At 42.7% G+C, this 14,554-nt stretch overlaps 1 protein-coding gene across 3 annotated transcripts in view; it reads left to right on the top strand.

Moving 5' to 3' along the window:
* Nucleotides 1-14,554, top strand: part of LOC113270720 (uncharacterized) — a 157,598-nt gene that overhangs the window by 134,828 nt on the left and 8,216 nt on the right. For all 3 annotated transcript variants that reach the window (XM_057315286.1, XM_057315287.1, XM_057315288.1), the window contains exons 27-28: nucleotides 10,076-10,207; nucleotides 14,522-14,543. In XM_057315286.1, the coding sequence (XP_057171269.1) occupies nucleotides 10,076-10,207; nucleotides 14,522-14,543 (154 nt within the window). The remainder of the gene's footprint in view (nucleotides 1-10,075; nucleotides 10,208-14,521; nucleotides 14,544-14,554) is intronic.

Here is a 14,554-nt window from a genome sequence, read left to right as displayed (position 1 = left end):
GTGCCACCCCTTCTAGGGGACTGTGCAGGGGCAGAGGAGGTGCATGGGGCATTGGTAGGAAATGACAGCTGGACTAAGTCAGGATGAGTTTGCTTTATCCTTGACCAGGTGGAATTTGTCTCAGAACCGCCCAAAACCATCACTGGCAAGATTAAAAGGAGTGACCTTTGGAAAAAGGAGTTCAGTCAGATGTAATCAGCAAAACCCTCAGAAACCACTGTGTCATCTTTGCCAAATCCCTGGCTGCCTCAGTTTCCCCACTATGGAGAGTGTGAGGGGGGGAGTGTTGGACGTTGATTTGTAAGAGCACCACATTTCAGCATTTTTGTTCTTTTAAATTAATGTCAGTTACTCTCCTGCTTCCAAGTCCCCGAGTGAGCGCTCAGAATGTGGCTGGGGTAATAAACGGATATCAGCATCCAAGGGGACTTGTGTTGTGCTTTTATTCTGTGAATGAACCAGTGCTAAATGCTGTCCTTCCATGATTCTCCCCAAGCCCCAGCAGAGAGGACTCTCGGGCCAGATTCTCCTCCTGGTTCCAGGGGCCCTGGGTGACTCCTTTTGTCTATTCAACAACCAGGACACAGAGATCTGGGGAGGGACCCTTCCTTGGCCCCAGGTGTCCACCTCTGCCTGGCTTGCCCATGCCCTGCTAGAGGGTGAGGTCAAGGCCAGAGCTAGTGAGGTGGCTGGGGAAGGGGAAGGGGCCGAGGGCAGCCCAGCCTGGTGAGTCCACTTGGCTGCCAGACCATTCTTCACTGCTCCATCCAGCCTCCCATGGATCTGCTCCCTTTGCTGCCTCTGAATGCTGCTGCTGCTGCTGTTGCTTCCAGATGCCAGCCTTTATCAGCACAGGTGTGGGAGGGATCTGCCCTGTGGGGACCCAGGAATCCTGTAAGACTCCTCCAGTCCTTTCCAGGGGTGCCCAATCCCCCATTCCTTCCAAGGTAAGCCCAGGAGCTGCATTTCTCAGCCCTCCCTAGGGGACCCCACTCACTCACCCTTCCCAGGGCCCAGGAATCCCTCAGCCTCGCCAGGGGCCCATAACTCTGTCCACTCTTCATGACCTCCTCCTGCCATCTGGAGCCTGAGAGATGATGTGTGCAAAGCACACGACTTAGCACAGGCCTGACACAGGAGGGACCTGTGGTTGTCACCAGTGCAACACTGGTGTGACATAACAGCTGACGTGAGGCACCAGATCTGGGAGACACTTGCCCCATGGAGACGATGATACTGATGTCCAAAGGTGCTCAGCATGTGTCTTTCACTTGGCCTCCGCACAGTTACGGACACAGGCGTGGACACTCGCAGTTCACTGAAGGAAACCAGCCCAGGGTCACACAGCTGGTAAGCAGCACAGCTGGATCTCAAACTCTCGGCTCCCGGCCCTGTCTCCAGGGGCCACGAAGGGCTTTGTGGATGGGAGGCTGACACTGGCTTTGGGGACACTTTTCACCTCCATGAGTGATCTCACCTGTTTGATGCCCCCAAACTCTGTTCACTGCTTCTTCTTTCCCTGCTCCCTGTTCCAGTTATAATCAGGTGACCCTGGCCATCCTTCATGGAATTCCCTAGTCCCCCTTATAGCCTGGGCCTCTCTCTGTTCACTTTTGGGCTAGTCTGACTCCACCCCTTCTGTAGCTGGTCTCTCCTTCTATAACCAGGACAGCCCAACTCTGGGGCTCTTGAGGTGGGCAGCGGCATCTAAACAGAATTTAATACTAATGTTTTGTGATCCTTCTTTTGTTTTTGTTCGCTTGTTTTTTTATCGTTTCTCTATATTTATGTTAAAGATACTGTTTTCCTAGTTTAGCAGAGCTAGAATGGTTCCTATTTACAAGAAATTTGCAAAATAATGAAGTGGTGGTTTGTAGAGCACTGATTTTCAGCTGCCTTGGGCCTGAATGAGTTGGGGAAACATTGTGTTAGTCCTAGAGAGAAACAGTTTAGGAAGTGCTGCTCAGGACAGGGCCCAGGAGAGATGATCACAGGGGTTCATCGAGTAACCTGGGCCCCTGGATCTCCCAGGAGAGAAGCTGGTGAACGTTTTCTCTTAAAATGCTCTCATTCCTGGAGGTCCCAGGAGATCCCATGAGAGTCAGCTTGGATTGATTCCCTGTGTGGTTCATAACGTAAAGCCCAAGCTAATGGGTAGGAGGGTCATAGAGATAAGTGACAGATCTACCGCTGTTTGCAGTATTAAAATGTCTTGGTCAATTAGGGATGATTTTGAGACCGTACAATCTTCTCACACCAATATTCCAGGAATTTCTGGCCAGAAGACGTATTTGATTATAATTTTATGATGCTCATTTCACTGAGTTCCAACATCGCTCTTTTTCTTTGGGATTTCTTTACTCTTATTTACAGAGTTACTTCTCAAATTCTAAACATACGGGAATTTCTAGTTAGCTTTTTATAGTGATTTCTAGCCCATTTTATTACCAAAATGTACTCTGTGTGATTTCACTCCCTGGAAACATTGAAATTTCCCCTGTGGACAAAATAAATCGGGTGCATTTTTGTAACTGCACCCTGTGTGCCTACAGTTAATGTGTCCTCCACAGTGGTATAAGGATGTGGACAGATATGTGGAGATAGCTGTGGGATTCAGATGGTTTGCTTTCAGGACCTACATCTTATGGATGTTCAATCTGCACTGAGTTGCTGAGAGGGGGCTGAAACCTCCCACCCTGCTTGAGTATTTGATTGTTGTTGCAGTTCTATCCTCCTTTGTTTTTTATGTTGTTCAGCCAATGGCCCTAGGACGGGAGTTGGGAAAGGAAGGAGAGAGCGCCCAGAAGAAGGAAATACATAGCCATCCAAGCCTCACTCAAAAGAATAGAAAAATCTAAAATGCAGTTTTTATATTCTCACCTCCAGAAGCTGGAACAGCAACAGAGGGACGGGCCTAATCCACGCATGAGGAAACAGTTGACCAAGATTAGAGCAGAAATCAATGAATTAGAAACCAGGAGTACAGTGGAGCAGATCAACAGAACTAGAAGCTGGTTCTTTGAGAGAATCAATAAAATTGACAAACCGCTGGCAAGACTTATCCAAAAGAATAGAGAAAGGATCCAAATTAATAAAATTATGAATGAAAAAGGAGAGTTCACAACCAACACCAATGAAATTGGAAGGATTATTAGAAACATTTATCAACAGCTCTATGCCAATAAATTAAGCAATCTGGAAGAGATGGAGGCCTTCCTGGAAACCTATAAACTACCAAGACTGAAACAGGAAGAAATTGATTTTTTAAACAGGCCAATTAATTATGAAGAGATTGAGTCAGTGCTAAACAACCTTCCAAATAACAAAACTCCAGGCCCGGACGGTTTTCCTGGGGAATTCTACCAAACATTCAAAGAAGGAATAATACCTATTCTCCTAAAGCTATTTCAAAAAATAGAAACAGAAGGAAAGCTACCAGACTCATTCTATGAGGCCAATATTACCTTGATCCCCAAACCAGGCAAAGACCCCATCAAAAAGGAGAATTACAGACCGATTTCCCTAATGAATATGGATGCCAAAATCCTCAACAAGATCCTGGCTAATAGAATCCAACAGTACATTAAAAGGATTATCCATGATGACCAGGTGGGATTCCTACCTGGGATGCAAGCGTGGTTCAACATTTGCAAATCGATCAACGTGATACATCATATCAACAAGAAAAGACTCAGGAACCATATGAGCCTCTCAATTGATGCAGAAAAAGCATTTGACAAAATACAGCATCCTTTCCTGATTAAAACCCTTCAGAGTGTAGGGATAGAGGGTACATTCCTCAATCTCATAAAAACCATCTATGAAAAGCCTACAGCAAATATCATTCTCAATGGGGAAAAGCTGGAAGCCTTTCCCTGAAGATGAGGAACACGACAAGGATGCCCACTCTCGCCACTATTATTCAACATAGTACTAGAAGTCCTTGCAACAGCAATCAGACAACAAAAAGGGATAAAAGGTATCCAAATTGGCAAGGAAGAAGTCAAAATGTCTCTCTTCGCAGATGACATGATACTCTATATGGAAAACCCAAAAGAATCCACTCCCAAACCACTAGAAGTTATAGAGCAATTCAGTAATGTGGCGGGATACAAAATCAATGCTCAGAAATCAGTTGCATTTCTATACACAAATACTGAGACTGAAGAAAGAGAAATTAGGGAATCCATCCCATTTACAATAGCACCAAAAACCATACGTTACGTTGGAATTAACTTAACCAGAGACGTAAAGGGCCTATATTCTAGAAACTATAAGTCACTCTTGAAAGACATTGAGGAAGACACAAAAAGATGGAAAACTATTCCATGCTCATGGATCAGAAGAATTAACCTAGTTAAAATGTCCATGCTACCCAGAGCAATCTACACTTTCATTGCTATCCCGCTCAAAACACTGATGACATTTTTCAAAGAACTGGAACAAATAGTCCTTAAATTTGTATGGAACCAGAAAAGGCCCCGGATCGCCAAGGAACTGTTGAAAAGGAAAAACAAAGCTGGGGGCATCACATTGCTGGATTTTGAGCTGTTCTACAAACCTATGATCACAAAGACAGCATGGTACTGGCACAAAAACAGACACATAGACCAATGGAACAGAGTAGAGACTCCAGAAATGGACCCTCGACTCTTTGGGCAACTAATCTTTGATATAGCAGGAAAAAACATCCAGTGGAAAAAAGACAGTCTCTTCAATAAATGGTGCTGGGAAAATTGGACAGCTACATGCAAAAGAATGAAACTTGACCAATCTCTCACACCATACACAAAAATAAACTCCAAATGGATGAAAGACCTCGATGTGAGACAGGAATCCATCAAAATCCTAGAGGAGAACATAGGCAGCAACCTCTACGACATCGGCCAAAGCAACCTTTTTCATGACACATCTCCAAAGGCAAGAGAAACAAAAGATAAAATGAACTTGTGGGACTTCATCAAGATAAAAAGCTTCTGCACAGCCAAGGAAACAGTCAAAAAAACTAAGAGGCAGCCCACGGAATGGGAGAATATATTTGCAAATGATGCTACAGATAAAAGACTGGTATCCAAGATCTACAAAGAAGTTCTCAAACTGAATACATGAGAAACAAATCATAAAATGGGCAGAAGATAGGAACAGACACTTTTTCAATGAAGACATACAAATGGCTAACAGACACATGAAAAAATGTTCAAAATCATTAGCCATCAGGGAAACTCAAATCAAAACCACACTGAGATACCACCTTATGCCAGTTAGAATGGCAAAAATAACAAGGCGAGAAACAACAATTGGTGGAGAGGATGTGGAGAAAGGGGAAACCTCCTACATTGTTGGTAGGAACGCAAGTTGGTACAGCCACTCTGGAAAACAGTGTGGAAGTCCCTTAAAAAGTTAAAAATTGAGGTACCCTATGACCCAGCCATTGCACTACTGGGTATTTACCCCAAAGATGCAGACGTAGTGAAGAGAAGGGCCATATGCACCCCAATGTTCATAGCAGAATTGTCCACAATAGCTAAATCGTGGAAGGAACCGAGATGCCCTTCAACAGATGACTGGATTAAGAAGTTGTGGTCCATATATACAATGGAATATTACTCCGCTATCAGAAAGAACGAGTTCTCAACACTTACTGCAACATGGACGGCACTGCAGGAGACAATGCTAAGTGAAATAAGTCAAGCAGAGAAAGACAATTATCATATGATTGCTCTCATCTATGGAACATAAGAACTAGGATGATCGCTGAGGGAAGAAAGGTATAAAGAATGGGGGGTAATCAGAAGGGGGAATGAAGCATGAGAGACTATGGACTCTGAGAAACAAACTGAGGGCCTCAGAGGGGAGGGGGTGGGGGAATTGGATAGACTGGTGATGGGTAGTAAGGAGGGCGCGTATAGCATGGTGCACTGGGTGTTATACGCAACTAATGAATTATCAAACTTTACATCAGAAACCAGGGATGTACTGTATGGTGACTAACATAATATAATTAAAAAACATTAAAATTAAATAAATAAATACATAAATAAAAAATAGAAAAAAAGAGGGAACAGGGACCTGGGTTGGGAGGGAGCAGAAACAAGAAGGTCTGCCAACGTTCCAGAGAAGACCTGTCGTTGGGATGGTGTGTGGTGAGACGACAGTTGGGAAGGGGATACTTACAAACGAGGTCACACGGGGTGTCCATTATGATGTACCAGGGGCAAAGGCAGCTGATTGGTCGAGAGAAAGTATACAGCCTCTGTGTTGCTAAGGATACCTTCAGTCAGGTTAAGGCTTGGAAGAAGGTGGATCCTCCTCCAATCGTTTAACCTGCTACTGTATCCTGCTGACCTAGTGATTTACTAACCTGCTGACCTACTAACCTTTCTGAACCCTCCTGCCTCCCCTTGAGTACTTGATCTGACCCTGACACTGTCCCAGACCTCCTCTTGTCCTGACAAACGCCTTCCCCAATCCTACCCTCTATTTCCACCTTACCCCCATCCCTATTTACCACCCTATCCCCTCCCACCACTCCCTACCCCACCCACCCCCACTCCCACACCACCCCCGATCTCCACCTCCTCCCTGGTGCCCCAGCACCCCTTGAAAGCGCCAGGAGATGAAGATGCAGAGGCTGCTCTTCTGGCTTCTCTTGCTCCAATGTCCCAGTTACCCAAACCCAAATGTGAGTAAACATGGCACTTCAGTGGTGTCTTCCTTCTTTTCTTTTTTTTAAGATTTGATTTATTTGAGAGAGAGAAAGGGCACAGGTGCAGAGGGAAGGGCAGAGGGTGAGGGACAGAGAGAATCCCAAGCCAGCTGTGTGGTGAGCCCAGAGCCTAAAGAGGGGCTCAATCTCAGGACCATGAGATCACGACTTGATCCAAACCAAGACTTTGTCACTTAACTGACTGAGCCACCCAGGTGCCCCAAAGCTGCTGGTAGTGTCTTCCTTCCTAGTGGGTTCTTTGACACGGTGGTTAAATAACAGCTTTTTCCTGGGGTTCTTGATGGGAACTTCAGAAGACCTTCACATTTCCCTGAAGACCGAGCACCACAGGGCAGGTTTCTCGGTCAGCCTGAAGGGGTTGTGGCCACAACTGTCCACACCAAGTTCTACACCCTGTCTGCGCTGCTTGGTCCAAAAACCACAGTGCTGGCAGGATGGAAACCTGAAAATACTAGGTTTATGGTGTCAAGAAGGAAGGATTTGTGAAGATACGAAAAGCCATTGAGCTCTTTGTCTTAAAGAGGGGGCTTAGATGATATGTACATTATATCTCATTAAAATTGTCCTTAAAAATGTCAGGAACTCGAATTTAATAGGAACTATGGGTATTAGACTGGCTTCTGGAAGCCCGGTGAAGCTGCTGCTTCAAGCCTTGTAAGTTTAGGGTCCATCTTATGTGTAGTTTGTTTTCCTATCAGCACATTGTTGATATTTGTGGAGTTTGGCAGCCCTGGGAACAAAGATATCTCAAGCATTGGTGTTGGGACTAGAGTGTTAAAAAGTGAAATGTCCTGGGCGCCTGAGTAGCGCAGTCGTTAAAGCATCTGCCTTCGGCTCAGGGCGTGATCCCGGCGTACCGGAATCGAGTCCCACATCGGGCTCCTCCGCTATGAGCCTGCTTCTTCCTCTCCCATTCCCCCTGCTGTGTTCCCTCTCTCACTGGCTGTCTCTCTGTCACTCTGTCACATAAATAAATAAAATCTTTAAAAAAAAAAAAGTGAAATGTCCTTTGTGCTCCATGCTTCCTGGTTTGTTGACTTTTAACAAGTTCTGAGTCAGCCCTTTCCTTCTGGTCTTGGAGGCTGTCCCCAGGGACTCTGTGTCCCACCAGGTCCATGGGAGCCCTGAGACGCCCAGCAGACACTAAGTGACCTTATTCTGCTGAGACATTTGTCATGGGAAAATCACTAGGAGTGGTGGGATCAGGAAGTGAATGAGTTGTCGTCCTTTCTTAGGCCAAGTATGTACAGAGTGTTGATTTCCCCAAAGTAAAAAGGTCCTGAACGTCCTTAGGATTGTCCAAATATAAAGAAATACCTGGTTTCCAGTGTGAATATTTCATTTTGTCATTAAAAAGTAAAACCTGTACCCTCAGGAGAGAAAGAAAGAAAGAGACAGACAGGGAACACCCCTAGAAATAAGTAGACTTCTTTAGATCGGCTTGCACCAGATTCTTACAGAGAGATCTGGAAAGTGTCAGTAGTCAGGAAGGATCCTTATATTGAGGCAGAATCATTCCACACAAATACCTCCAGTCAAAATAGACTCTGTTCTGTTTCTTTTGAGTCTTCAAAGGAGGACATTTCTTGGTAGTCTTGATTGGAATTATTCCCCTCTACCCAGTCATCATCTCAACTGCATCAGTTCAGCTTTCTCACCCTGCCTCATCTCTGGGCTCTTGCATAAACTAACTGGTCTTGCATTTCCCACCTCCACCTGCTCATGGCCACTGTCTCTGAAAACCTAGTGTTATTGGCCCCATTGGATGTCATCCAGTTAAGAGTCAGCTGCTGGTCAGCATCCAGACAGCTGCCAGATGTACCGAGTGCCCACGACTGGGGGTGTTTTACATTCATGACAAGATGGCCTCTGTCTTGTGTGCAATTGATCCCCGTGATCAACCATAGTGCTGACAGCTACTGCTGTCTTTCAGACAGTGGCTATTCAAAGACAGTGTATGTTTCCACCAGCACACATTTTCCTGACCTCAGCAGTGAGGGCTAAAGATGGAAATGTTATAGATTTCAGGGCTACTTTCTAGAGAGTTGTGTTTGCACAAAATTCAAGCTTGGTGTGAGTTAGTACAAATTGCATCGTGAACGTCTTTTCTCCTGAAATACTTATAACTCTAGTTTTTGTAAAATGAGATGTGTTCTTTATTTTGGGGTCCATCTCTAGGAATTTAGTATTCTTTTAGAATTCAGGGGCCTCTGGATGGTTCATGCAGTTAAACGTCTACCTTAGGCTTGGGTCATGATCCCAGGGTCCTGGGATTGAGCCCTGTCCGGCTTCCTGCTCAGAGGCAGTCGGCTTCCTCCTTTCCCTCTGCCCCTCCCCCAGCTCATGCTCTCTCTCTTTCAAATAAATAAATGCAATCTTTTATTTTAATGTTTTCTCTCTTTAAAAAGTTAAATTTTATAATTGCTACTGACTGATTTAGTTACAATACTAAGAAATAGGAACATGGATTCCTTTCATTGGCTTTTTGGAGATAGGTGTTCGAGTAACTAAAACCTCACAGATATCCTCAAAATATACAAGATCACCTGATGATGCAAATCTTTATGTACTTCAGAAATCTGATGTTTTGGACTGTGATTCAGAAGCAAAGTGAGCATTGAAAGAAAACATCAATGTTTTCAGAAACCAAACAATAACTATAATTTATTTTTGTTGGAATAACAATCCCATGTTATATTAATGAGTTAATGAGAAACCTCCTGTCTGTCTCACTTATGTCCTTATCTGAACATCTGTCCATATAACATTCTCATTTTTATCTCTAGTACATGTTTTATTCTTGCTTTCTCTTGTTTTTCCATACATGTTGGGTGTATTTTTTGAAATGTTCCAAAGGAGTTTATCCAGGTCCTTCATGGATGTACAATAGAAGTCACTGACTTCTTACCTACTCTAAGTTTACATTTACTTGCATTGTCTATTTTATTTTGACTTATAAATTCTTAAGTTCTATTAGCTATAGAAAAAATATCTGCAATGTGCTTGTAGGGAAAATAAAATCTCTTAAGATTTGCCTATTAGATTTTTCCTGCAGCTTCCATGTTGTATGATCACAACATCTTTTTAAAGAATACAGTTTGTTGATATTTGACATAGGTAAGCAGCAATGAAACCATCACCAAGTAAGAGAGCAAACACACTCATCAGTCCCCAAAGTTGGCCCCTGCTCCTTTGTAATCCCTCTGTGCTCCTTCTCCTCCAGGAGGAGGCAGTTGAGAGGTGTGCTTACTTCCTGGAGGCTGGTGGGGAGTCTGTGAAGTTGATTCCTTGTGACATATACATTGTGAATGTCGTTGAGATTCTTCATTATCTCAAATGTTATTTCAGCTTGTCCACGTTGTGCCTGACCGTTTCATTCTCGGCCTTGATGGGGCTGGAGTTCTGTGGAACTTTGCCATTCTTACTGGCTATTTGGGCATTTGTGCCTTTCTCATTTACATCTGGAGAACCGTCCTCGCTGTAAGTATACCAAAGTACCTGATATACTTTTATTCATAAATAAGCAGAAAATTTTATAGTCACTGGACATTTTTATATCCATTCAGCACTAAAAATTTCCCTCTAATAATGTCAATTTTGATTATCACCTAGATTGAAATAGTTTTAAATTTCTTTTTTTTGGAACATTACACAGTATTTTATTTTCTTTAATTTTTTTTTTATTATGTTAGTCACCATACAGTACATCCCTGGTTTTTGATGTAAAGTTCGATGATTCATTAGTTGCGTATAACACCCAGCGCACCATGCAAAACATGCCCTCCTTACTACCCATCACCAGCCTATCCCATTCCCCCACTCCCCTACCCTCTGAAGCCCTCAGTTTGTTTCTCAGAGTCCATAGTCTCTCATGCTTCATTCCCCCTTCCGATTACCCCCCCTTTCTTTATCCCTTTCTTCCCCTAGCGATCATCCTAGTTCTTATGTTCCATAGATGAGAGAAACCATATGATAATTGTCTTTCTCTGCTTGACTTATTTCACTTAGCATTATCTCCTCCAGTGCCGTCCATGTTGCAGCAAATGTTGAGAATTCGTTCTTTCTGATAGCGGAGTAATATTCCATTGTATATGTGGACCACAACTTCTTAATCCAGTCATCTGTTGAAGGGCATCTCGATTCCTTCCACGATTTGGCTATCGTGGACAATGCTGCTATGAGCATTGGGGTTCATATGGCCCTTCTCTTCACTATGTTTGTATCTTTGGGGTAAATACTCAGTAGTGCAATGGCTGGATCATAGGGTAGTTCAATTTTTAACTTCTTAAGGGACCTCCACACTGTTTTCCAGAGTGGCTGTACCAACTTGCATTCCCACCAACAATGTAGGAGGGATCCCCTTTCTGCACATCTTCTCCAGCAATTGTTGTCTCTTGCCTTGTCAGTTTTTGCCATTGTAACTGGCGTAGGGTGGTATCTTAGTGTGGTTTTGATTTGAGTTTCCCTGATGGCTAATGATTTTGAACATTTTTTCGTGTGTCTGTTAGCCATTTGTATGTCCTCACTGGAAAAGTGTCTGTTCATATCTTCGGCCCATTTTATGATTTGTTTACTTGTTTCCCGCCTATTGAGTTTGAGAAGTTCTTTGCAGATCTTGGATACCAGTCTTTTATCTGTAGTATCCTTTGCAAATATATTCTCCCATTCTGTGGGCTGCCTCTTAGTTTTTTTGACTGTTTCCTTGGCTGTGCCGAAGCTTTTTATCTTGATGAAGTCCCACAAGTTCATTTTATCTTTTGTTTCTCTTGCCTTTGGAGATGTGTCATGAAAAAGGTTGCTTTGGCCAAAATAGTTTTAAATTTCTATTGAGGTGCCTTCTTGATCCATACGTGTGTTTTTCTTTATGTTCAAGCATAATTAGCAAACGGTGTAATATTAGTTTCAGGTGTACAACATGATTCAACAATCCTATACATTTCTTAGTGCTCATCACAATAAGTGTACTCTCAATCCCCTTCACCTCTTTCACCCTTCCCTCCTCTTACCCTCCAACCCATGTGTTCTTCAGAAGTGTGTTGTTTAATCTCCATTGTTTGGTCATTCTCCAGCTATCTTTCTGTTCTTGATGTCTAGTCTGAGTCATTTGTGGCCTGAGAACATACTTCCTGTGATTTCTATTCCTTTGGTTGTTCAGATGTATCTTATGGCCCCAAATATGGCCTCTCTCAGTGACTTTTCCATGGGAGATTGTGAAGAATGTCTGTACTTCTGTTGTTGAATGAAGTATTCTGCAGATGTTAATGGATGCCGTGGATTGGTGATGCTGTTCAGTTCACCTGTGTTCTCATGGAACTTCTGTATCTGCTGGATCTGTCAATGACCAATAAGAGGATTTTGAATTCTCCAGCAGTAGGAGTGGATTCATCTATTCCCACCAGCAATATTTTCAGTTTCTGCCTCATGTACTTTGACTCTCTGTTGTTAATGCACGCACATTAGAAATTGTTATGTCTTTTTGGAGAATTGACCCCTTTACCATTGAAGTAATGACTGTCACTACCCCTGACAGTTTTCCTTACCCTGTAGTGTGTTTTGAAGGATCATTTCAATGGCCGGGTTTCTAGTTTGATGTTTCTTTTAACACTGTAAACATTTTGTCCTTCTTGATGGCATGGTTTCTGAGAAGTGTGATGTAGTTCTTATCCTTGTTCCTCTTGGGTAAGGTGTTATTGCTCCCCTCCACCTCCTTCAGACACCTAGCCCAACCCCTGCTCCAGATTTCCAGAATTGTTTCTTTGTCTTTAATGATCTGTAGCTGAATAGTCTAGATCAGGCATTGTTAGTGTTTTTTGTTTGTTAGTTGTTTGTGTGTTTGTTTTGGTATTTATCTGGCTTTCGATGTTTGAGCTTCCTGGATCTGTGATTTGGTGACTATATTAATTTTGGAAAATCCTCAGTCATTGCTTCAAATATCTCTCCCTTCTCTCCTGTAGGAATAGGTATTCCTATAATTTGTGTGTTACATGTTTTGTATTTGTCCCACTAGTCTTGGATTTTCTGTGCCGTCTTTGTAATTTTTGTCTTTGTGTTCTCTTTTGGAATTTTCTACTGGAATTTCTTTAGGCTCAATGATTCTTTCCTCTGGTATGTTGAGTCTGTTAAGGAACCCATCAAAGGCATTCTTGATTTCTGCTATGGTGTTGTTGTCTAGAATTACATTAAAATCTTAGAGTTTCATCTCTCTGTGTACATTCACCATCTCTTCTTCCTATTGTCCATTTTATTCTGAGATCCAGTATCATACATGGAAGGGACTTGTAATTCCTAGCCTGCTTAATCCCATCATCTCTGCCATGGGAAGTGTGTTTCTAGTGCTTGCTGTTGTGGTTTTTACCTGTAGTGTGCCCTGTAAGGTTGTGTTGAAAGGTAGGTATTGTGTCCTAGTAAAGAAACTTAGATAAGTGGACTTTAGGGTGATGTTTTCTACTTAACTGGCTAGGGGTTAGACTGAGTTTACTCCCAGGTGAGACAGGGAGGAGAGAGCACTGGAGTTGAGTATTTGCCCTCAGCTCTATTGCTTAGTCTTTGGGAAACCCCCAATTAGGCTCTGGTGACATATTTCACTTGAGGGCAGACCTTTCTGAGAAGAACAGAAAACTTTTGAGTTTATTTCTAAATGGGAATTTTCTCCCTGTCCCGGCCAATGGAGAAAGCTTCCCTTCAGAAAGAAAACAAAAATATTAAGTATTTGGTGTGCCCCATCCATCTTTTCACTTTTCCCGCCAGTGGGGCTGGGTGACAAGGGCCACGGAAGCTCAGAGGTTCCTAAGCAGCACGTGAAATTAATGGAATAGCCATGATTTTCTGTTTGCCCTCCACTGATGCACATTCCCCAACAACATTATCATGACTGGCTTGTTGATAGTGTGCTGATATTCCAATATCCTGGCAAGATTTGGGGGCTGGCCTCAGCCTCTCATCATCCTGTAAAACTTTTGAACGGGGAAATATGTTAATGGTGTCAAAATGGGGTCTTGCCTAGATTTTATTGAGCTATAATTTATCTGGGTGACTCGATTCTGGGGAGCCTGGTTCCCCTTTTTCGAAACATCAGCTGTCATTTCTGTTGTTGCTCATGCTTCATCACTCGCCACGTGCCACTCTTTTTCTCGTCGATAGCTTTCATTTCTTTTTGATGACCCTCCATTTGTAGTAGTCTGGGAAAATTCATAACACCTTGTGTGCTGTAACTGCATGTGAATTCAGCAAATAGCCAAGTCTTTGTAAGATTTCAGAAAGGCTTTCTAGAGAAGGCAAGAAGCATATCTTTCTCAGAGTTTTTGCTTGTTCGCCTTCCTCCCTACCGGCCTGCCTTCCTTTCTTTCTTCCTTCCTTCCATTTTATATCTTTCAGGATTGAACAATAATCCCAGGTTCTAAACTTCAGTGTGGATATTGGTTACAAAACAGTTAGGGAAACGATGAATTAATGATTATTTTTTAAATGTCCACCCGATCCCTTGTCAAAATTGAATAGGGTGAACGTTCATTTAATAGAATGTGAATAGATTTTGAGGTAAAACGTAAGTTATACACCTTTGTGCTCTTTATCAAAAATGAATTGTGAACTATGATGACTCAGAGAAAGTCATAGATGAGTTTCATAGTTAGAAATGCTAATTTTGTCTTCTTTCTAATCCTGTGAATTCATTCTGCTAAGTAAAATGATTACTGTAACTTCTTTGGATTACTATTTCAGTATTTATCTGAACTGTAGATTTTTTCTAGTAATATGTTTTGACATCAAACTTAATTTTGTTTCTTCCACTCTTAGATTGCCCCTCGACAATATGAAGGTAAGATTTCT

Source organism: Ursus arctos, unplaced genomic scaffold (genome assembly GCF_023065955.2).
Source record: "Ursus arctos isolate Adak ecotype North America unplaced genomic scaffold, UrsArc2.0 scaffold_2, whole genome shotgun sequence".
In the NCBI taxonomy this organism is placed as follows: domain Eukaryota; kingdom Metazoa; phylum Chordata; class Mammalia; order Carnivora; family Ursidae; genus Ursus; species Ursus arctos.
Note: the sequence above shows the minus strand (reverse complement) of the source record. Positions and strands in the feature narration are given on the sequence as shown.